The sequence below is a fragment of the Mirounga angustirostris genome, unplaced genomic scaffold (assembly GCF_029215605.1).
Source record: "Mirounga angustirostris isolate CCGP_5_RB_7025 unplaced genomic scaffold, mMirAng1.0.hap1 SCAF_5, whole genome shotgun sequence".
In the NCBI taxonomy this organism is placed as follows: Eukaryota; Metazoa; Chordata; class Mammalia; order Carnivora; family Phocidae; genus Mirounga; species Mirounga angustirostris.
In genome coordinates, this window is record NW_026991713.1 from 93,156,591 (window position 1) to 93,179,697 (window position 23,107).

General features: G+C 40.0%; 1 protein-coding gene across 3 annotated transcripts in view; it reads left to right on the plus strand.

The window, feature by feature from the left end:
* The window catches only part of STYK1 (serine/threonine/tyrosine kinase 1), a 63,099-nt gene that overhangs the window by 25,035 nt on the left and 14,957 nt on the right, over positions 1-23,107 (plus strand). For all 3 annotated transcript variants that reach the window (XR_010411610.1, XR_010411609.1, XM_064591561.1), the window contains 6 exons: positions 13,846-13,993; positions 14,445-14,579; positions 17,329-17,595; positions 18,377-18,558; positions 20,164-20,247; positions 22,585-22,793. Coding sequence is in view for 1 of the 3 variants with exons in the window: in XM_064591561.1 (XP_064447631.1) it covers positions 13,948-13,993; positions 14,445-14,579; positions 17,329-17,595; positions 18,377-18,558; positions 20,164-20,247; positions 22,585-22,793 (923 nt within the window). In the remaining 2 variants the exon portion in view is untranslated. The remainder of the gene's footprint in view (positions 1-13,845; positions 13,994-14,444; positions 14,580-17,328; positions 17,596-18,376; positions 18,559-20,163; positions 20,248-22,584; positions 22,794-23,107) is intronic.

Here is a 23,107-nt window from a genome sequence, read left to right on the forward strand (position 1 = left end):
GGGGAGAGGGAGAGGAAGAAGCAGGCTTCTCACTGAGCAGGGAGCCCGATGCGGGGCTCAATCCCAGGACCCTGGGATCATGACCTGAGCTGAAGGCAGACGCTTAACGACTGAGCCACCCAGGCGCCCCATGATGGAAATATTCTAAAATTAGATAGCAGTGATGGTTGTACAACTTTGTGAATATAAAAACCACTGAATTATACACTTTAAAAAGGATGAGTTTTATGGTATGTGAATTATATCTTGGTCAAAAAGAAAGCAATATTGAAGCAAAAAAGAAAGGAAAAAAGAAAAGAGAAAATATTTTCAAGAATCTGCTAGGAAGATGGTATAATGTAAGAAAACGGATTCCGAAGCCACACAACCTGGGAATTCCAAATCCCTGTTACTAGCTGTGTGATCTGGAGCAAGTTACTTAATCTCTCTGTGGCCCAGTTTCTTCATCTATATGTAAAGTGCTTAGAACAGTGCCTAACACATGGGGAGCACTATTTGAATGTTTGTCATTGTAACTACATGCCATAAAATGTGCTAGGATATAGCGGGAAGCAAAAACCAGTATTAAGGAAGCTATGCTACCCATAAATGACAGTTAAGGAGGAGCAGAGCAGGGCAGAGTACAAAACAGATTGCTTCACTTGGTTTATTGTCTGAACTCTGCTCCATGTTGACTCACGGAAAGAAACTGAGTTTGTGGGAAAGGAGGGAGAGATAATATGGGTCCAGGATACAATATCTATATTTAACCTTTCCTGGGTCCTGAAAAGATCTAAAACTGTGTTAGGAGAGACATACAGAGGAGGGAACCAGAGCAAGGGATGGTGAAAAGTACTTAATAAATTTTTGTTGTTCAATTTAAATAAATATTAGGCAAAAATTTTGAGGGTTTTCCTCTGGATTTAGATAATAAAGTTATGATCTTTGTTCTCTTCCTATCTCTATTGGGATCTTGTTACCTCTTTCATTTCAAAATAAAATCAAACAAATCTTTAAAGATTTTTTTCATTCATTTATTTATTTAGAGAGCATGAGTGGGGGGGAGGGGCAGAGAGAGAGGGAGAGAGAAGCTCAAGCAGACTGCACTGAGCGCAGAGCCTGTCGTGGGACTCGATTTCACAACCCTAAGATCATGATCTGAGCTGAAATCATGAGTCGGATGCTTAGCCAACTGAGCCACCCAGGCACCCTCAAGCAAATCTTTAAAGTTCATGTCACTGCCACATTTTTATTCCCAAGACAAATCAAGAAGCCAGGACGGTGGCAGGTATTTCTAACAATATTCACATCCCTTTGTTTTAAACTGCTTTCTGCATCCTTGTAGGGTGCATTTACTATTCCTAACTTTTCTGTAGATCTGATTCTTTCTGTCAACATGTGGCAAAGAAGGACTAGATTACATAGCCATTTTGAGGGGATGGTAGAAGGTATTACATGTCTTACTTAAAAGGATAGAGACAAACTCTGTTGTCCACCTTTCCTCTGGTTTTACACTTCTGAATTCTCTTCTAAGTGAATGTATGTTATATAGCTTTGGTTTTATCATAGTTTTGCTTTCTTGGGTACTAAATAAAAATAATTATAATGCCTTATATTTTTACTCTGTATATTTCATGATGCTTTATATACAAACCTTTGACAAAGATATGTTAATTGACTTACTTAAGGTCACACACAAGGTTGTGCTAACCCAGGGACATAACTGAGATCTCATATCCCCTTTGCCTGTATTAGGAGAGAATTTTTTTAAAATATTTTTATTCATTTATTTGAGAGAAAGAGAGCACGCGCACACAGATGCAGAGGGAGAGGGAGAAGCAGAATCCCTGCTGAGCAGAGAGATTGATGTGGGGCTGGATCCCAGGACCCTGGGATCATTACCTGAGCTGAAGGCAGACGCTTAACTGACTGAGCCACCCAGGCACCCTGAGATTCTTTTCATTCTTCATTTCTCTTAGAACTTTCTATTAAATAATCTAGGTGAGGAAAATATGACCAATTCTAGGGCAGAAGGCAGCTGAAGCCAAAGTAAAGATTAATGCCAGAGCCTCATTATACTTGAATCCATGCTAGTATAGAAATAGTATTATTTAACGTTCATTTGAGCTCAGGTTTTTCTCCTAGTGCATCTCATATCTGCATCAATCTGTCTTCCTAAAAATTATTGGTATTGATATATGAGAGGAGAAAACATATGATCAAAAAATGATGGAATAATGAGTAGAATTGGCCTGAAATTCTCTGAAATACCAAAGCCTTAACAGCAGCTTAACAGATCTTCAAATCATTTACTACTGAAAAGCTTTAACTGTGGGCAGCAAGGATACTTCAGAAGAGAGGGCAGTAGGCATGCGGGGGCAGGGGAAAGGGGGAACATGATAATTCTACCTTGGATTTCTGAAATCCATAAAATTCTTTTAGTCTAAAATTTTAAAGTCCTGTCATATGTTATTTGTCTTGCCAGAACGTCTCTGACTAGGCAGTTGAAGGATTATGATCTGTTATTTTATGAATTAGGAATTAAAACCCAGGGATGTGATAAAACTTGCCCAAAATGACAGTCAGAAAGAGAGAGACAGAGATAATGTTAAAGCATGGCTGCCAATATAGACCTTTATTAAACTAGAGCCTGATGAATTTTAAATCTGACTATATTACTTTACCTACTAACATAAAAAAATTATTAAAAACGTTAACTGAATATAAAATTGAACATAAAATTAATGAACTTGAACATAAAATTAATATATTTATAGTATTCCATTGCATAGCTGTATAAAAATTTGACATCCCTCTTTGTATTAGTTAGGATTTTCCCGAAAAATAGAGCCAACAGAATGTTTGTTTGTCTGTCTATGTATCTATGTATCCGTTGAGATTTATTTTAAAGAATCTGTGGATAGTTGGGAAGTCCAAAATCTTCAGGGTAGGCAAGCAGGCTGGAGACCCGGTTTAAGTCCAACATGCTGGCAGAATTTCCTCTTCTTCTGGGGACGTCAGTCTTTTTCTATTAAGACTGTCAACTGATTGGATGAGGTATACCCACATTATGGAGGGTAATCTGCTTTACTCAGAGTTCACCGACTTAGATGTTAATCTCATAAAAAAAATTCCTTCACAGAAACATCTAGAATAACATTTGATCAATTATATTGGTACCATGGCCTAGGCAAGTTGAAGCATAAAATTAACCATCCCACTTTTCCTGATGAAAATTTATTTCCACTTTTCATTTTTTTATTGTAGAGAATTTCAAGTATATACAAAAGCAGGCAAATGGGTAGGATGGTATGTTGACTACCTATGTATTCATAGCCCAAATTTAACAATTTTCAACACATGGCCAATCGTGTTTCATTTATATCCTCCACTCAATTCCATTGCTCAAGTCCTGGGGTTATTTTGAATCACATGCCTATTTCTGCTTTCAAAAGAAATAAATAACAGTATAATAAAATTTTTTTGCATGTTCAGAAACATCTTTTATTAAAAAAATCCTTTTATGGGATGCTGGCTCAGTTGGTGGTGTGTGTGACTCTTGGTGTCAGGATTATGAGTTTGAGCCCCACGTTAGGTGTAGAGATTACTTAAAAATAAAATCTTTAAAAAAAAATCCTTTTATAATTGACTCCTGGGAGAGAAATTGCTGGGTCAAAATTATGAATGTCATTAAGGCTCTTTTCGTACATGCCAAATTTGTTTCCATAAATGTAGAAATTTAGATTCCCTGTTACTATGTTAGAGTGGGCTATTTAAATAGGGTTCTTCAGAGCATCATAATTCTTTCCCTTTTTTCTTCTTATATGGATAGACAAAAAAATTTGCATCTTGTTTTTACTTGAATGTGTATTATTAATTACTAGTTAAGGTAAACATCTTTAATCTTACATTACCCTTCTTCCGTATTTGTTAAACATTTTGGTTTGGGGTATTGGCTTTCTTTTGTTTTTCACTTTTCATGACCATTTATTTATTGTCATTTTAGTAATTTTTTTTACTATGTTACTAAGTTATATAGAATATCTATGTTTTTATTTATTGGTTGATCCTTTCTTTGTGATTTTTTTTTCCCCCTATTGGAAGGAGTCTTCTCTCTCTCTCTCTTTAAAGATTTTATTTATTTATTTGACAGAGAGAGCACACACATGCAGGGGAAGGGAGAGAAGCAAGTAGACTCTGAGCTAAGCGTGGGGCCTGCTGCTTCTGTTTTAAACTTACCAAGTCCTCACCAATCCAATATAACTTACACTGTTATTTTTTGTTTCTTAAAACACATAATTATTTTTACAACTAAAATTTAATTTTGCATAAGAATGAAGCAAGGATGGAAATTATTATTGCCAAACGAGTAATCATAATATGCATAATCCACATAATAATAATCAATCTCAATAGTTCTCAACTTAGCTATAATTTAGTCTCTCCTGGGAAATAGTCCTTTTTTTTCAATGCTGATAGGTGAAATCGTAATTATGGGATTCATAATCATCACAATCTCTTCCAAGGTGGGAGGCAGTGAACCCTAGGATTGGTATTTTTTAGAAAGCTCCCTACAAGATTCTTAATGTGTAACCAAGCTTGAGAATCTGCTTGTTTTGTTTCATGCTGACTTCTTTATATTAAATTCCTAAATATGTATTTTATTTCTGGGATATTTATTTGTTCTATTAATCTTACTCTCTGTTTTTCAATGTCATTTTGTGTGTTAGGCCTTGTAACATATTCAGGCCTAGGACATGCCCCTTCCCCCAAATTTTGTTTTGTTTTTAGAGCGAGAGATTACCGCATGTTGAGATATCACCAGTTCTTTTCCTCATCTTGCTGGAGCCCTAAGTTTCCAAACAACTCTACTGTATGAGCCCTCCTTGAACTTCTCAACTTAGTTCTCTCATTCATACTTAAACATCTTAGGAAAGCTACCTAAACTTTCTCCTCATTTTCTGTTTATTCCCTGAACCACCCCACTCTCTGGCTCTGCTACTGCCTTACAACTATTCTTTTTATGACCATGAGTGATCTCCATTCTGCCTATATCCACTGGGTGACTTTTCTTACCTCTCACCAGCTTCAGGGTCACTTGTCTGAGAGTGATTTGAGATAAACTAACTAGGTTATGGAGGTAAATTCTAGGTAAAGGTGGACAGTTAGGTTATAGACTCAAATGTAGGCAAAAATGAGCAACTTGGGTTTATAGGATGTGAGCAGAACCGTGGGGGCAAGAGTTTCAGGGGTGTGTGGGTGGGCATGAAGCATAGTGGGGATGAGGTGATGGCCATATTGAAGTGCCAAGCCAGCAGGGTATCTATCAGGGTGCATGTGTGGGGGTCCTTTCCATTTGTAGCAGGACCTCAGTAACCAGACTATAGTGTGAAGTTCTTATCTAATGAAAGAAAATTGATTGAAGCCGGAAGAACAGGAAGAGCCTATGCACCTGTGAGACGTTCGGGACAGGACTCCAGATTTGACAGTGCTTGGGTATTAACTATGAATAACTGGATACCCCTTGTGAAAAATGATCAACTTTATGTCTTCTCAGATTGGGGAGTATGGTAAGAAGAATGGGGAGAAGGAGCTGAGACTATTGCTCTCCTTACTGCCTCCATCAAGATTGGTTCAGGAACTGGGTAAAAATGTAGCCAGCAGATAGGTGGTATCAATGGAATCAGCTAGAAGGAGTTGAGAAATTTAGGACAGGAGGTGAATTAATTAACTAACTAATTAATAATATACCACTATCTAGCATTCTATCTGTTTTATACCTTAGCTTACAGCATTACGGTCTTTGATCCATCTTGTTTAAATCTCCCTTCCTCAACATGATTGTCCAATTCAGGGACCGCCTAGCAGGTGTAATACTTAGACTGTCAAAACATATCTAGTTGATATGAAGAGATTTAAAACCCACATTAACTTTATGATTACTTTAACTTCCTCTTCACACACAGGGCTAAATATAGTTAGATCCACAAATATAAATTCTTTTTTTTTTTAAGATTTTATTTATTTATTGGACAGAGAGAGACATAGTGAGAGCAGGAACACAAGCAGGGGGAGTGGTAGAGGGAGAAGCAGGCTTCCCGTGGAGCAGGGAACCCGATGTGGGGCTCGATCCCAGGACCCTGAGATCATGACCTGAGCCGAAGGCAGATGCTTAACAGCTGAGCCACCCAGGTGCCCCCACAAATATAAATATCTTGATAATAGGTGTTTTGTTTTCTTATTCGGAGTTATAGATGCTTACTGATTGGTACAGCTATGTGACTACCTCCCAGCCTGGGAGATAGGTGAAGGAGGGAGGGAGGAAGGGAGGAAGGGAGAGAATACTACATATTGATTGTCTGTAATGGGCCTGACACTATACTAGGTATTTTACGTCAAGTATCCTATAGAACTTTCAACTGCCTTGACAGGTAGATATTGTTGTCTTAACTTACAGGTGGGAAAACAGAGGCTCAGAAAAGTGAGAATGACTTATACGCAGTCATGATGAATGGTGGACCTGAGATTCAAATAGAAGTCTGACTCCAAATCTCCTTCTCTTACCACTATCCCATAGGAAATTACAGGCAGGGTAGGGATAGGAATGAAACTGGAGAGTTTCTGGGGCTGCCGTGATAAGGGTCAGAAGATGCCGGTCTGAAGGAACCTTCAGAATTTGAGAGGCAAGGTGGTATAGCTGGTTGAGGGGTCTTGCTGGTTGCCTGGCCCCTTTTCCGATGTGATTCATTTCTTGCTGCTCTCTGTGGTTCTTCACTGCCCTCAGGAGAGAAAGAGATGTCCTGCTCCCTAAACTAGGAAGAGAAGGCATGGCAAGGTCAGGTGTTATATAAGCCTCTGGATGCTTGATGAATCACCTGTCAAACCAGAGCTAGAACTCAAACCTCTGACTCTATTATCATAGCACCAGCTCTGTGCTGATTCCACGTCTCCCAACTTCCAGACTGCTCAGCTCTGAAGCACGCTGACCCATTCCTAACGAGGGAATCTGCTGTTTGCTCCTTGCTGTGCAGAATGACGTTCCCAGAAGCGTCTTTTTCGTCTTGCCAGGCGCTTGTTGCTGTTTACTTAGGATTACCTTCTATGTATAGAATCTTTACAGGGACACACCCTGTATGACATAGCACCGAGGTAAACGGCATTTGAGCTGATTTCCTGATTGTGAAATCCCCTGTCCATTTGTCTCTCTGCCTGCCTGGGTCTGGGACTCATTTATCAGAGTATGAGAAAGTGTGTGTGTGTGTGTGTGTGTGTGTGTTCGTTCCTGCAATCTTTCACAAAATGTCTTCCCTCTGTTCTTTTCAGTGTGGCTCCCCTCTCCACAAGAGGGCAGTGTGCTAGGATAGGCTGGAGAAGCAGCAGAGCAACAAGGGGCTCCTCATTTTGGGGGAAACTTCCAAGATTTTTAAGTACCAGAAGTCTCCCCACCACCCCTGAATGCAAAGTCTAGCAGAATGAGTAGCAAAGAGGGGGACTGATCCTTGGAAACACATTGTAACTGACAATGTAGCAGCGAGGTGTTTGAGAGAAGCCCCCAGCAGGCGTCTTCTGTTGTGTGCATCAGGTAGGACAAAGGGGACGCAGATGGATCAGAAGCTATTCTGTGTTTAAAGGTGGGAGGTAGCTGCGTGTCCTTGGCTTTTCCCTGATTGAGAATCCTTATTCTGGGCTGGGGAAATTGATGTTCACTAGTGATCTTGGGAAGAGAAAACAATCAGTGGGAGAATATCTAATTTGAGATACATATACGATTTCTGGGCGTTTGAGGTTCGAATGTGGTAGGTGGAGAATTATGGAATCAAGAACACGAGAAATAGAATGATAATTATAATAAAAATAAAATGTCTTGAATTTGTGTAACACCTCAAAGGAAATAAAATGTAATCTCTGTAATCATATTTAAATCTGATGGGGCGTGCAGTGTTACTGCAATTCTTACCTAGATATTAGGGGGCCTGTCTTGCAATCACATTGCTCCTCTATAAAGGAAACTTTTCGGGAGCTACCAGGATAGAAGTTAAGCTTCTTCATCTCTACCGTGTAGCACATGCTTTAGGAATTCCTATAGGTACGTAAAAATAAGAAGCAAGAAAAGCTGATAACACTCAGTCTCACTGTTAAAAGACCTTTGTTGAAACAAGGTCCGGATTCCCAGGCACCACAGGAGACTCTCTTCCAACCATTTCAAAGTGCGTTTCAAGCTCTGGGTTTCTAGGAAGGTGGGGGAGGGTGAAGATCAGAACCACCATAATCCTTCAATATCTGAGAAGAACAGGAGGACAAGGGATTCCCTCTGGGTAACCTCCCCTTCTCTTTGCCTCATCCTCACTAGGCGATACCACGCTGCACAAGACAAGTTATCTACACTAGTCAGGTTTTCCAGATTGAAAGAGGGTCACCTCTTCAGTGTACTTTCCCTTTACTCTTTGTCCTCTGACAAGTATGCTTCAGGAGGAAGGTGGAGCCTTGGGTGCTGCACGATGATTCTATGTCTTAGGCCAGTGCCCTGTCTCCTGGGAGTTCTAGCACCTTTCTGACCCTCAGGCTCACAATGAAAGCTTGCTAGTCCTGGAAACTAGATCCTTTCCCTCCAAAAGCAGAAGGTAGAAAACGGATTGAGATCAGATCCAGGAAAATGAGCAAACAAAGAAAATGACCCAAGATTCCATGATCTGGTGAGTACTAGGAAAAGTTTCTGATGCTACGTTTATTTTCTGAAGAAATTTCGAAGACAGACATGCAGACATTGTCTGTGCCCCTGTAAGATCTTGGAGAACACACTTAAAGGCAGATTCTACTCACCTGCCCTTCCCAAATTATGTCGTATTTGTTGGTGAAGTTTGATTTCAGCATTATGCTTTCTATGATTCTTTTGGATTCTGACATAATTCCTTCTTGACACTCTTGGTCTTGTCCATTTGAGTGACAGATGTGTAGTAAAGTAGTTTAAGGAATATTGGGTTTGTAACTAAAAGACTGGGTATGAAACCTTGCTGTGTCATTTACTTGCTTTTTTATGTTTTAATTTTTTAAAGATTTTATTTATTTAGCAGAGAGAGAGAGAGCACAGGTGAGCACACAACCAGGGGGAGCAACAGGCAGAGGGAGAAGCAGGCTCCCTGCTGAGCAGGGACCCCCCCCCCCCCATACGGGAATGGATCCCAGGACCCTGGGATCATTACCTGAGCCAAAGGCAGACATTTAACTGACTGAGCCACCCAGGAGCCCCTGTTTTAATTTTTTTTTAACCCTGGCTTATTCAGAACGTAATCTTTCTGAGCCACAGTTTCCTCTATGTGAAAGTGCCTAGCATAATACCTGGCACATTGTAGTTGCTCAACGTGTTTATTGGAGCTGAAAATAGGAAGAACAGCTTGCTTTTCAGAATGTTAAAGCTTAAGTAATTTTGGAATCATGTAGATAGATCTGAGCAGTTCTTTTCTATCTCATTTCCAATTTAACATGTTCATTCCAGTAAATGGTTTTTGGTTTTTGTTTTGTTTTACTAGACAGCTCAAGGATAAGGATGAAGGGGGAGGGGAAGAGAGGGTGAGTGAGGTAGAGGGTGGACTGCCTCAGTCTGGGGGCTGCTACCTCCATATATTTTACCCTCCTCACCTGAACTCTTTGAGTCCTCTGCCTCATAGCTCATAGCTATGAGTAACTCCCTTACCCAATGTGGCATCCATGTGCGCGAATGGGCCACTTGTCTTCATAAAAAGAACATGGCCGGCGGACCCACTTGTGTTGATACACAGGTGGTAAGGTTGAGGGTGAGGCTGGTGTTAACATTTAATCGTATCTTACGGTAACGGCACCAGGTGTTATATGGAGGTCAATCAAGGAATTTCTCACAACACGTAGGCAGATGGAATACAGGAGAATGGATCTAATTTTTAAAGTTCTCTTTGTAAGTGTATTTTGGTAAGAAGAATTTCTTCTGGATACTCCTGAGTAAATTGTTGACTATATCTGGGAGATTACACTGTACTCACTGGACAGAAGTGTTGCTAGTAGGAGTTGTGTTATTCTTGCAAATAGAACTGTGTTTGTGTATAATGAAACAGATACAAAGATGTGGCATAGTGTTATGCTTGTGTTGTGCCTATGTGTAAGAGTTTGGAGAGTTTATGTTTATAGTTAGCTTAATTTCAGTTATAACCATTCACTTGTGTGGTGTCCGGACTGTAATCTTGCAAAACTTTGGGCTGAACTTTACCCCTCGTTTCACTCTCATTTTCTTCCTATTGTATCTCCTTCTTCATTGTGCTATTTCCTACTCCAGATTCTCAATTCAAGAAGGGAGCTGAACTTTTCAATATGTCAACAGAAAGTCAGAAGTGATTGAGAAGAGAGAAAATAAGGAATGATAACCACAAATGAGGGAATAATATTGTTTTAATTAGAGCCCTGCCTGAGGAGATTTGGCACTGTTAGATGTAGGTATTTGTAAACTATAGGCAAGCTGTGTACCTATTTTCCAACCATTAAATGGAATTATCAAAATAAACAATTTCCCAACTTTACTGGGTCCTTGATTCCAATGGCTTCCAATAATCTAGTAATACATGGCACTAAGGAGAGAACTGTGGGATAATGTTTTATATATGTAAGGACCTTACAGTCTAGGTAAGAGAAGGAGTAGCCAATATGCATTTTTTTCTTTTTTTCTTTTTGAAGATTTTATTTATTTATTTATTTTTAATTTTTATTTTTTTAAAGATTTTATTTATTTATTTGAGAGAGAGAATGAGAGACAGAGAGCATGAGAGGGAGGAGGGTCAGAGGAAGAAGCAGACTCCCTGCCGAGCAGGGAGCCCGATGCGGGACTCGATCCCGGGACTCCAGGATCATGACCTGAGCCGAAGGCAGTCGCCCAACCAACTGAGCCACCCAGGCGCCCTGAAGATTTTATTTTTATGTAATCTCTACACCCAACATGGGCTCAAACTCACAACCCTGAGATCAAGAGTCGCATGCTCTACTGACTGAGCCAGCCAGGCGCCCCTACATTTTTGTCTTAACACAGTGAGAAAACTGTCTAGATGTAATTGAAGGGGTAGAGTATTGGTCATATTGTATAGAAATGTTGGTCAAGAACACTGATAGGTTAGAATCTAACCAATAGGAAGAATCATCCTAGAAGGTTCTGGCATCAAGGCATGTCTTTTCTCAGGTTGACACAGTGGACAGGCAAAGTCATGTGGTAATTGAATATTTAACTGCAGAGAGAAAAGCAATGTGAGAGGAATATTGTTGCTACAGGTGAGTATGAGCATCTTCTGATATAAGCGCTTTGGTGGGCTCTAAAGGTGGTAAGGTTTCCTGTGTAGGCTTCCATGCCTATGGGGTGGGTATGCCTGGTGTGTTCACCTTAAAAATTCTAGACTCGTTTCGTATATTCCACATGTCTCCAGCCAAGCTCTAATAGTTGGAAAGAGCTTATTGTACAAATGCCTGGAAAGCAATCTACCGAGTGGCCCTCACCATAGCCCTACACGTTTGTTTTCTTGGTCTAGCATCCTATTATTTTGGGTTTCCGGTTGTTAGTAAGCCTAGCTTCTTTAAAGTATCCATGCCCAAATAAAGATACACAAATGAACCTTGTTCAGGAAATGGAATAGAAGTTCATACTGTATCCATACTGTATCACACTGTGCTCTGTAATAAGTGTGATATGTAGGTGCAAGGGTACAAGTATGGATTTGAGTCACTGGGTGTGGGTGGGTATGTTTGGCCATGTGCCTGTAGTTGAGTTTGGCCCACCATGAGCAGTTCTAAGTGAGGACACATGTGCACACAGGCCTTTAAATGTCTTCCTTTGGTATGTATTAGTGGGTGTGGAGTTTGGTTTCTGGGCAGAGCTTGCAAGCTGGAGCTGGCTGCTGACCGACTTTTTCTTCCACTTGCACTGTGGTCAAGAGAGATTATGCTCGATGGACTCTGAAAAACAAACTGAGGGTTCTAGAGGGGAGGGGGTGGGGGGATGGGTTAGCCTGGTGATGGGTATTAAAGAGGGCACGTTCTGCATGGAGCACTGGGTGTTGTGCACAAACAATGAATCATGGAACACTACATCAAAAACTAATGATGTAATGTATGGTGATTAACATAAGAATAAAAAAATAAATAAAAAGAGAGATTATGCTCACAGAACACTCCCCCGGAGAGCCAAACTCGTTAAACTGGCTGCTCCCTGAATGAACACAATTACATCTGATAGTGCACTGAAAAGGAAGTAAGAGGAAAGGAGAACAAGAATGAGAATGGCAGTGAGACATTTTCAAGCAGCTTTTGAATTCTCTGGACTGTGCTAATGTTTTATTATTTAAGGTCTCCTTCTCTACCATCTCAAGGCTCCCTGATTCTTGCCCTAGCACCAGTGCTTTCCTTCCATGTGGTCTTGTGGAATTGTGGAAACTTTCTCAACTCCCTTTCACCTTGCTTTCTCGACTTATAAACTAGATGATATGGACTTTGTTATAATTCATTGACTTCATAGATCCCTTGTTATGTACAAGCCCACAGATAAGAAGGTGACTTTCCTCTCCCCAGTTTTCCTCCTGGCCACTCCTCTGTATACATGGGCTTCTGTCAACCAACCACACACCTGTCTTTCTTCTGAGTTGTAAGAAAATTGTCTAATTCTCATCTCCCAATCATGGAGCTTCAAGAATAATGAAAAGGGGGTGAGGCTGGAACTGGAAGGTTTCTTTATATATGTGTTTCAGGCACTAAGGGACTCTGCCTCAATAAGTCACATTGTCGTTATTAGTATCAATAATAAAGCACAACATGTAATAGAAGACCGCATAATATGGTGAATAGCACTTATGTACAACAGAGCATTCTGTAATTCTGATTTGTAAAATTTTACCTTGTTATCAAATCACTACAAAACTAGATACATACTTAGGATCACCTAGATAGTGAAAAAAAAAAATCACCGTTCCCCCCCCCCCAGATACATCAGAATTAATTAGAACCAGGGAGGACTTTTGTTTACCAAGGGCAAAATAAAGTTTGTATATATATATATATATATATATATATACCAGTTCTCTTCAGAAAGAAAGGACCAGGTTTGGGGAGGTGTAATTTCAAATATATGCTGATCATACAGAATTAAAAGTGATGTACCTAAAGAATCTCTGGCTCAGTAAGCAAGAAACTAGTTTACTTGGAGGAGAATTGGGAACTGAATAAATGGAGAAGGATGGGGTAGGAGAAAGATTTTTATTTATTTTATTTTATTTAATTAATTAATTTATTTATTTATTTTTAATTTTTTATTTTTGTAACTTATGAATATATATATGTATATATGTATATATTACATAGTTAAAGAGAGAGAAAAAGAAAATGGCTTGGTTCTGATACTCCCTTTAATCTATATACTAGTAGGAATGAATGCCTGTGTCTGTCTATATATAATGACCAGGGGAAGCTCCAATTAAAAAATAAGTGATACACAGAAAAAAAATATTAAACCTGCTTAGGATTATAGGGGAGGTAGATCATTTCCATATAACCCATGGACCACAATTGCTCAGACCAGTGCTGCGAACATGAACTTGAGCATTGGAGCAGGGGTCTTGGGTAGGAGGGGAACCTTTAAATAATTTGAGAAACAATGGCATGAAAGGATAAGGCCAGATCAGGGCTATATTTGTATAATAGAAAAGGGGAAAATGCTAGGAAAAAACAAAGTTCTTCACACTTGAACATCAGGTAGATGGATAGAGATGAATGGATGACTCAGAAAGTTCCAGGTAGCGATGTACTTAATACCTAATGATCTTTTGAGGTATCTTAAAACTCTCTGTATGCTCCATTTGATTTTTTCAGAATAATTTCATCCTTGGGAATTACTCTCAGTGGTGCTCTGTGCATTCTCTGAGGGCCAAGCAAAGGAGTGGACAGTTGTGTGACCTGGGAGATGAGAGAGGCATGGCACGAAAGCTACTGGAATGCAGTCTCAGTGACAAGCTGTGTGGTAAGGACAGACACCACAGATGCCTATCTTCTGATTCTAGGATGACAGAGACGAAGGTCTGCATAGATTCTAGGAGAATGAGTTGACTTCTAGTAGAAATGAAGACGGTGTTCATAAAGGAATGGGCACTCGAGGTCATTGTCTTTGAAGAGGGACAAGTGCCAGTCAGAGATCCAGATACTGCATCCTTCACCTCAGCAGGAAAAATGAGAGATGAGACACAGAGCACCCTTGATAGGCTGAGAAGTGGGGACACTGGGCTTTCTGATTAGAGAGCTGCTCCCAGTAGTGGTGCCATTGTATGGAAGTGGAGGGGAAGAAGGAAGAAATGATCATTTCACGTATGAGGGTGGGTGAAGGACTACCCACTGTGTGGGTAGGGGAAGTTGTGTGGACATCAGATTGGGGTTCTTCTTCAATCTCTCCTCCTCCTGCTTGATTTCCTACCCAGTTGTCCGGGAGCAGCAGTATGAGATCATCATCATCCCAACCATTCTGGTTGGCACTTTCCTTATCCTTCTTGCAGTCATCCTGTGGCTTTTTATCAGAGGACAAAGAGCTCAACAACAGTCTCCTGGACTCCAAGGTAAAACTCAAATTGGGGCTGGGAGAAGGGCTGGGGAAAATAGAGATTACAGAAAGTAAGACCCAAGTCTCAATGAGCCCAAGTCTAGAAGGTGAGGTCCCTGCTATGGAAGAGGAGGTATGGGGCCCCTCTTGTGGAGCTGAGGGGAGGTGAGCTCTTCTCTAGGAAGTCATGAGTAGAAACTCAGTATATGCTTGTTAGTTGAAACAACCTTAGGCAAGAGAGGCTTCATGTGACCTGTTTCTATCTTCTTTGTCCTACTGCACTATCAAATATTTGGCCATGTGAGTGTCTACATATTGGGGAGGAAGATTAGTGGGTAAAAGCCCAAGGCTTTGTTACCAGCCTCAAAGGATGACATTTACTCTGTAATAGATCCCAGCCCTCCTCTGTGCTCCTGGACTATATGATGAAAAAGGGTAGCCTTCATAGCAGTCTTTGAAGCATTAAGTAGGAGATAATATCCTGTTCTGAAGTACCAGTGAGCATATAATGAAAATGAATTAGCTTACATGAAACTAAGAGTAAAGAGAAGAAAAAAAGAATCATGACAGTGATCAGAAACTGTTTAGTGGCTGATCCCCATTCCCTCTCTAAATGGTAATTGGGTGATGGGCATTAAGGAGGGCACTTGATGTAATGAGCACTGGGTATTATAAGCAACTGATGAATCACCAAATTCTACCCCTGAAATTAATAATGCACTATATGTGAACTAAATTGAATTTAAATAAAACACTTAAAAAATTATCCCAATTCTCTTCTAATTCACTTCCAGAAAAACTTCTCAGAGAAGTTGTCTAAACTCACTCTCATGACTTCTACTTGTCACATTCTCTTTCGAACATACTAAAATAAGGCTTTTATCCCCACCATTCCACCAAAACAATTCTTTCCGAGATTGCCGATAACAGCTATATTGAATCCTCTTCTTAACCTGTCAAAAGCATTTGGAACAATTATGCACCTTCTCCTTCTTGAAACACTTTATTTTCCTTTTAAACCTATAGTCACTCCCTTAATGGTCTCATTTTCAGTCTTATGGATTCAAACCCTTTCTCTATTCTAACTGTAGTCCCCTTGAAATCCAGATTCCTATATTAAACCACTTATTTTGCAGTTTGGATCCAATACACATCTCATATATAATATGCCCACAGCAAAGGTCCTGAAGTTCCCTCACAAATGTCCTCTGGTTTTCTATGAAGTGTTCAGTCTAAAATCTTGCAGATGTCCTTGACTCCTCTTTCTCTCATACTTTGTATCCAATCCATTAGCAAATCCTGTTAACTCTATCTTTAGAAGAAACTCAAGCCTCTCTCATCTCTCATAGATCGTTGTAATACATTCCTAACTGGTTTCCCTACTTCTCTCCTGGTCCCTTTATGGTTCTCCACAGGACAGCAGAATGATTCTTTTAAGGCCTAAGTCAGTCCTGATCATTCTCGGCTTGGGATAAAATAAAATATAATTTTTTTTTAGAATAAAAAAAGACAAAATTCTTCCAATGACCTTCCATGTGCTGGGCCCTCTCTGGCCTCATCTCGTATGATTCTCCAATTATCCCACATGGTTCCAGCTGTACTAACTTCATTTCTCTTCCTCAAATATGCCAAGTATGCTTCTTCCTCAATACCTCTGCTCTTCCTGTTCCCTCTGTCTGTAATATCCTCCCTGATACCAGTATGGTTTGCTCTCTAATTGCTTCCAGGCATTTCTCAAATGTTCATCCTATTAGAAAGGACTGTCCTGGCCTTGAAATATAAAATAGCATCACAGATAGCCTCTGATTCTGCTATTTTCCTTTATAACACTCATTTCCTGGTATGTTATTATCTGTTTCCCCTCTCCCCTACCACTAGAAAGTAATCATAAGAATCTGGGCTTTGCCGGGCGCCTGGGTGGCTCAGTTGGTTAAGCGACTGCCTTCAGCTCAGGTCATGATCCTGGAGTCCCAGGATCGAGTCCCACATCGGGCTCCCTGCTCAGCAGGGGGTCTGCTTCTCCCTCTGACCCTCCCCCCTCTCATGCTCTCTGTCTCTCATTCTCTCTCTCGCAAATAAATAAAATCTTAAAAAAAAAAAAAAAAGAATCTGGGCTTTGCCTATTCCCAACACCTAGAACAGTTCCTGGAATGCAGGATGTGATATTTGCCAAATAAACTGATAGATTAATGAATGAATGGAGGTTTAATGAGAAGAATGAATTTCTCTTTTCCAATGGAGAAAAACTGACTAAGAAAAGGGGAAAGTACCAGAAGATTTTTTTGACTGAGACTCTGGGAAATATGCAGTTTGACTTTGGGGACATCTTAAGGGAGGAAGAATAGGCACAGCTTAGAGTTGAGTAGTTATCCATACCTTCCCTCCACCTTTAAAAGCCATTTGATTGACTTAAGCATTAGTCCCTACTGGTAGTTACCACCACGTTTCAGGTATCTGTGGTTTGAGTACCAATTCAGGAACTTCCTTAATTGTTTCCATACTAATACTGAACTGTAATCCTGAGAAAAGTAGAAAGAAAATGTCATTACCACTTTCCAGAGGTCCATCTTGAGTTGTCTTAGAAGGAATAGGGTTATTATAAAAGTTTTACAAGGTTGGTATTGATGCTGGTTCACAGAAGGTATCCCCACATCGGGCAGAGAGAAAATTGCTAAAGGAACTTCCTTGCCAGTGTGTTCCAGGCTCTGCTTTCCTGGAGTCCCTAGGGTAGGGAAAAGATGATTGGTATCATCTCTTTGTTCTAGGCATTGCCCCTGTGCCTCCATCTAGGGGCCTAAGCTGGAAGGCAGGAGGACATGGAGGAAGTGTGTTTGTGCCACTTAAGGAGACATCGGTGGAAAGCCTCCTACGAACTACCACTCATGCTCTGGCTAAGCTGCAAGTGCCCCGGGAGCAACTCTCTGAAGTTCTGGAGGAGATCCACAATGGTAGTTGTGGGGCCATCTATCGAACCAAGATGTATACTGGGGACCCAGCTAAGCCAAAGAGTGTTGTCCTCAGGGTTTTGAAAGGTAAAAGAAGTGTTTGAGTTCCCTTTCCCTTTTTTACTTTTCCATTGTGAGCCCCCAGCCATGAATGCTAACAAGCTTATAGACATTAAGATGTTAATCAACAAATAGCTGTGATCACAATTGTGAGCAGAGTAAGAAAGGGATAGAAAGTGAAAACTTGAGACAGAAATGTTTTTCTTGGGGTTTTTCCCTAGCTCAGTGTTGCCTGTTGAGGTTGCTAGAACTGATTTTTTCATACTGGATATTAGTGCATGTGGATTTTGAGGTTGTTCCTTCATTTATCTGCACTATCACTTTCCCTAATATTGTTTTCTTTCTTTCTTCCTCTTTCCTTTCTTTCCTTCCTTCTTTCTTTCTTTCTTTCCTTCCTTCCTTCCTTCCTTCCTTCCTTCCTTCCTTCCTTCCTTCCTTCCTTCCTTCCTTCCTTCCTTCCTCTTTTCTTTTTTTCTCTTTATATGGACAGAACAAGGATAGGATAAGCACGAATACTAATCAAAAGGCCTAGGCAGTGATAATATTTGAATGTGAGCACTTGTCTATTTAGGCAAATGAGAGTCTATCCAGTTCTAAGGCCTATGATTCTCTGTTTGTTTTGACAAGAAAAAAAATCAGTGACCTTGAGAATTATCTTCTAATTAGTTCCCTTTCTCTTTACTTTCTGTCTATACTTATTCTCCTTTGGAGTCTTGAAAATTACCATCTGAGGTTGCTTCCTCCCTCATAGCTCCCATTTTACTGGTGATGTTCTGACTGCTTCCCATGGTTCATCTGTCCTCCACAGAACCGGCTGGCCTCCACGAGGTGCAGGATTTCTTAGGGCGAATCCAGTTCTACCAGCACCTGGGGAAGCACGAGAACCTGGTGCAGCTGCAAGGCTGCTGCACAGAGGAGCTGCCGCTCTATATGCTGCTGGAGGATGTGGCCCAAGGGGACCTGCTCAGCTTTCTCTGGACCTGTCGGCGGGTGAGCAGCAGGGCAGAGGCATTAGGAAGGAAAGGCTTGACCTGGCTCATTAGCTGGTCACATGTCAAATAGCCTGGCAAACGACCAAGCAGAGAGACATTATAGGAACATAATAATGATTGAGTATCACCATCCCATAGAACTTTTTATGATGGCAGAAAAATTCTCTATCTGCTCTGTTCAAAATGGTAGCCACTAATCACATGCGGCTATGGAGCACTTGAAATGTGGCTGATGTGACTGGGAAATGGAATTTTTAAAATTTCATTTAGTTTTAAATAATAAACTTCTCAACAGCCACATGTGGCTAATGGCTATCATAGTGGGCAGTGCAGATTTAGGGCATGAACTCTCGGCTTTATATCCTACGAGCTGTGTGACTTTGGGCAAGTCTTCCCTCTGAGCCTGAATTTTCAGCATCTGTACAATGGGAATAATAATAAGTTATTATTAAAATTAACAGAAATTATGCATGTAAAAACTATTGTTAGTATTGACTGTAATTTTATCGCTGTTAGCCTTAAATGTGTCTTCTATTCCGTAACATCCCTCTAGTATGCCAGGGTTGATGAGGAGACATTCAGCTTGAAAGTTTTTGTACTTCAAATTCATATTTAAAAAAATGTAAATGTGTAGAAATTTCCAGGCTAAAGTGCAAGTCCTCTTGCTTGCAGTTTTTCTGCTTCTCTACATATTCCTCTTTCTGAAGTACTGCATGTTTCCCTAGTTAGTTCCTCACTTACCAATGAACAAGTTCAATATTAATCAAGCCTCCTCAAAAGACTGATTACTTTACCGCTAAATGTGTATGATAAAGGGACCCTGTTAATGCCTTACATCCAGTGGTGCAAATGGGACAATGTGCAAGTCTTTAGGCATTTAAGCCTTTGTAAGAGGTTATTTATTCATCTGTAACTTGTTCTCTGCTCTAACTTCGCTATTCTATTTTTTAAAATGATTATGCTTCTCTATTTTAGACCATTTACACATGCTTCTCTCATTACACCAAACTTCTCCCTTTCCTTTTTTTTGCATAGTCATTGTCCAGCCATCCTTCAGATCTTTTTTTGTCACCATCATATGCTCTCTTTTTCATCTCCTTCATGGAGCTTATAGATATGTAACCATATATTTATGTATGATTATTTGATTCTGATGTCACACTTTAAGTTCCAGAAGGCAGCAGACATGTTTATTTTGCTCACTCTTGTGTTCTGAGTTCCTAAGATGGAACCTGGCACATAGTAGTCATTCAATAATGTGTTGAGTTAATGTGCTTAATTAATCACACACACATAGTGCCCCAGGAAAATTGTTGCTTTATCCAGGGGATAGTCTTATGATATCTGTCTTTCCTACCTGCTATTCTGTTCTTCCTTCATTCTGTTATTTATCTACATTCTTTATTGTTTTTTTTAGGTCAGTCTATCATTGTACTTCTTTGCATATCTGAGAATCTCTCATATTAGCCTCTCCTTGAATCTTCATCCCTACGTTTTTGTATCTTTGCCTTGATATCTGCATTTAAGAATATCTCTGCCCCTATTTTATTTTTTAGATCTGTTCATGTCATTTTGATGTCATGTTTTTTCTTTGGCTCTTTAGGATGTGATGACCATGGATGGCCTTCTCTATGATCTCACAGAAAAACAAGTATATCACATCGGGAGGCAGGTCCTCCTGGCTTTGGTAAGTCTGGGAAAAATGACAACAGATGGTATGGATTTTTCTTGTTAGTCTGATATTTGACATCACATTTCTCATATTTATATTTCCAAATGGGGTATAGATTATAAAGAAAATCAGATGGAAGTTAAGGGTCAGAAGCTCAAGCACTGATAAATTGTTTTCAGTTCTTTCTTTATGAAATTATTTAGATAATATACACAGGATTGGTAATTCTAGGCAGAAAGTCGTCAACTTAGGCTTTGTAGAAGGAACAGGAAGGATTTTAAAAGGTTTCTCAGTCTTAAAGGTCAAAAACCAGGGCCAAGAGTTATATGCTTGACACTCTTCCTTCCCCATATACACTAATATTAAGAGATGTAAAATGGCAAATAGCGAGCGAGTTGGGAGGAGACACGGGAAGAGAAACCAAATGGGTGAAAGGCTGCAGAGCTAGATGGAAGTGCACAATTTTATGCCTGAAAAACAAGAAAGACGAGCTCAGAACACATTTCACTGGAGACTTGCTTTGATACTGAATGTGATAGGAAATACATATACTTTAAAAAGAACAAGGAACATGGAAAAAAAGAAATAAGGGGCAACAGTGAGATCATTCCTTCATTTAAACCAACTTAAATAAAGAGGTAAGAGAAAAAAAGGGTTTAAGAGGAAAAAAAAATGTACCTTTACCAGAATTAGTCAAGAAATTTAGATGACAATTTCTATGAAGTTATTTAGATAACTTTACTTAAAATTAGCATTTGCTATATAGAAAATCAGGCTCTGTGAAGCTACTATTTTAAGTATTTGATATATCTTGCCTCCTTGAGGTGTGAAATGTACTAGGGATCTAAATGGAATCTGGGAAAGCTTAGAAAAGAAGCAGTGAGGTGAAAAGGAGCAGTAGTTACAGCCGAAGTTCCCATGGGGCACAAGGAGAGAGCACGTCGTAGAAATGAGTATTATCTACAGTGTTTGGAGGTCCTAGTTGGTATACTCCCTTGATAAAGTTAGGGTGTCAGGACACAGCCTACCTTGTATTGTGAACCATAATTGCAGTGGTGCCCCACAGAGATGCATTGATCAGGGCTCTGGGTTACCAGTTACAAGGCATTGTCATACTATTTTTTTTTTTTTTCTTACTTTGACAACCTCAAAGTCACTACATTCTTTATTCTTCTCAGGATAGTATAATTTCTTCGTTTAAAACCTCACCTCACCAGGGACAGAAAGCTGCTAGTTACTGTTTCCTTCATCATCAGTGACTGGAAATGACCATCTTAAACGCCCCGCCCCCTTTTTTTATGTCATTCTTATTTAGCAATCGTAGACCTCAATCTCTAGCTCCTTGGTCATGTATAGCTTTTCAACTTCTTATGCCTTGAATAGCCTGATGTTGGGGGAATGATTGCAGCAAATCATTGTCATCCAGGCGCAATGGTTTTCAAATGCTTTGTTGGTTGTGCTAGAATCATTGTGATACTTCTTAAAAATAGAGATTACTAGGTTATTCTCCCTAGATTTTGGTTAAGTAAAGCTGGGGCAAAAATCATAAGTTTTTAAAAAGCTCTCAGGCAATTCTGATTTGTAGGCTGGCTTGAGAATTATTAGAATTTGTAATTCTGGGCACCTGGGTGGCTCAGATGGTTAAGCGTCTGCCTTCGGCTCAGGTCATGATCTCAGGGTCCTGGGATCGAGTCCCGCATCAGGCTCCCTGCTCCTTGGGAGCCTGCTTCTCCCTCTGCCTCTTTCTCTCTCTCTGTCTCTCATGAATAAATAAATAAAAAAATCTTTAAAAAAAAAAAAAAGAATTTGTAATTCTAATTCCTATGAATTAGAATACCTGGTTCTGGTCACTACCACTCCAAACTGTGTGACCTGATGTAATCATTTAGATTTATCTGACCTAGTTATTTTAGGGACAAAATGAGATGATATAAAGCTCTGTGTAAATTCATTATTATGACACTCAATTTCACTATGTATATATTACCTTGTTTGGGGGACTGCTGCTAGAAACTTGAAACCTGCTTCCTTTTCCAGGGTGTAGCTGGATCCTATCTGAGAGAAATGTAAATTCAGGCAGGGGTCAGAGCTTGACACAGAATGGGTGATCATACTTTCCAAACCCACTATTAATGCTGTTTGGATTATTTGCTCAGTTTGGTAATCCTAAACATAATGCAAAAATGTCTGATTCATTATGGTGACTTGGAAGTGATATGTCATTATCAATGAGACTTGTTCAGAGTTGAAAATGTCCTTGTCTTTTTGAGGATTCCTAGGACTGCTTCTTTTTGTCTGTGACTCGAGCCATGAACTCAGACAGCTGATCCATCTTTGATCTTGTGCTTACAGGAATTTCTCCAGGATAAGCATCTGTTCCATGGGGATGTGGCAGCTAGGAATATCCTGATCCAAAGTGATCTTACTGCTAAGCTCTGTGGACTGGGCCTAGCTTACGAAGTCCATGCCCGAGGGGCCATCCCGGCTACTCACAACGTACCTCTCAAGTGGCTCGCCCCAGAACGGCTTCTGCTGAGACAAGCTGGCATCAGAGGAGACATGTACGGTTTGTTCCTGCCCTTTGGACTTCTTCCCTTCTTGACCTAGATGTCCCCCAGTTCCTGACCATGACTGTATCTGTTGTCAATTATGTCTACATGTGAAATCTCTACCTAGAAGTCAGACAGACTCTCCAGGAGAAATGTGTGTTTTGTGACAGAGCTCATATTTGACATCTGGCTGCAATCCTTTTTAGTGCCTTTTAAAGTATTCCTTCTGTATTAGATTAGCAGCCTTAATCAGAAAAGAGAAAAGTGAAAAGATTATTCATACCAATATCCAAGGACTTAATCTAGTAGATTCCCTTTTATCTGAA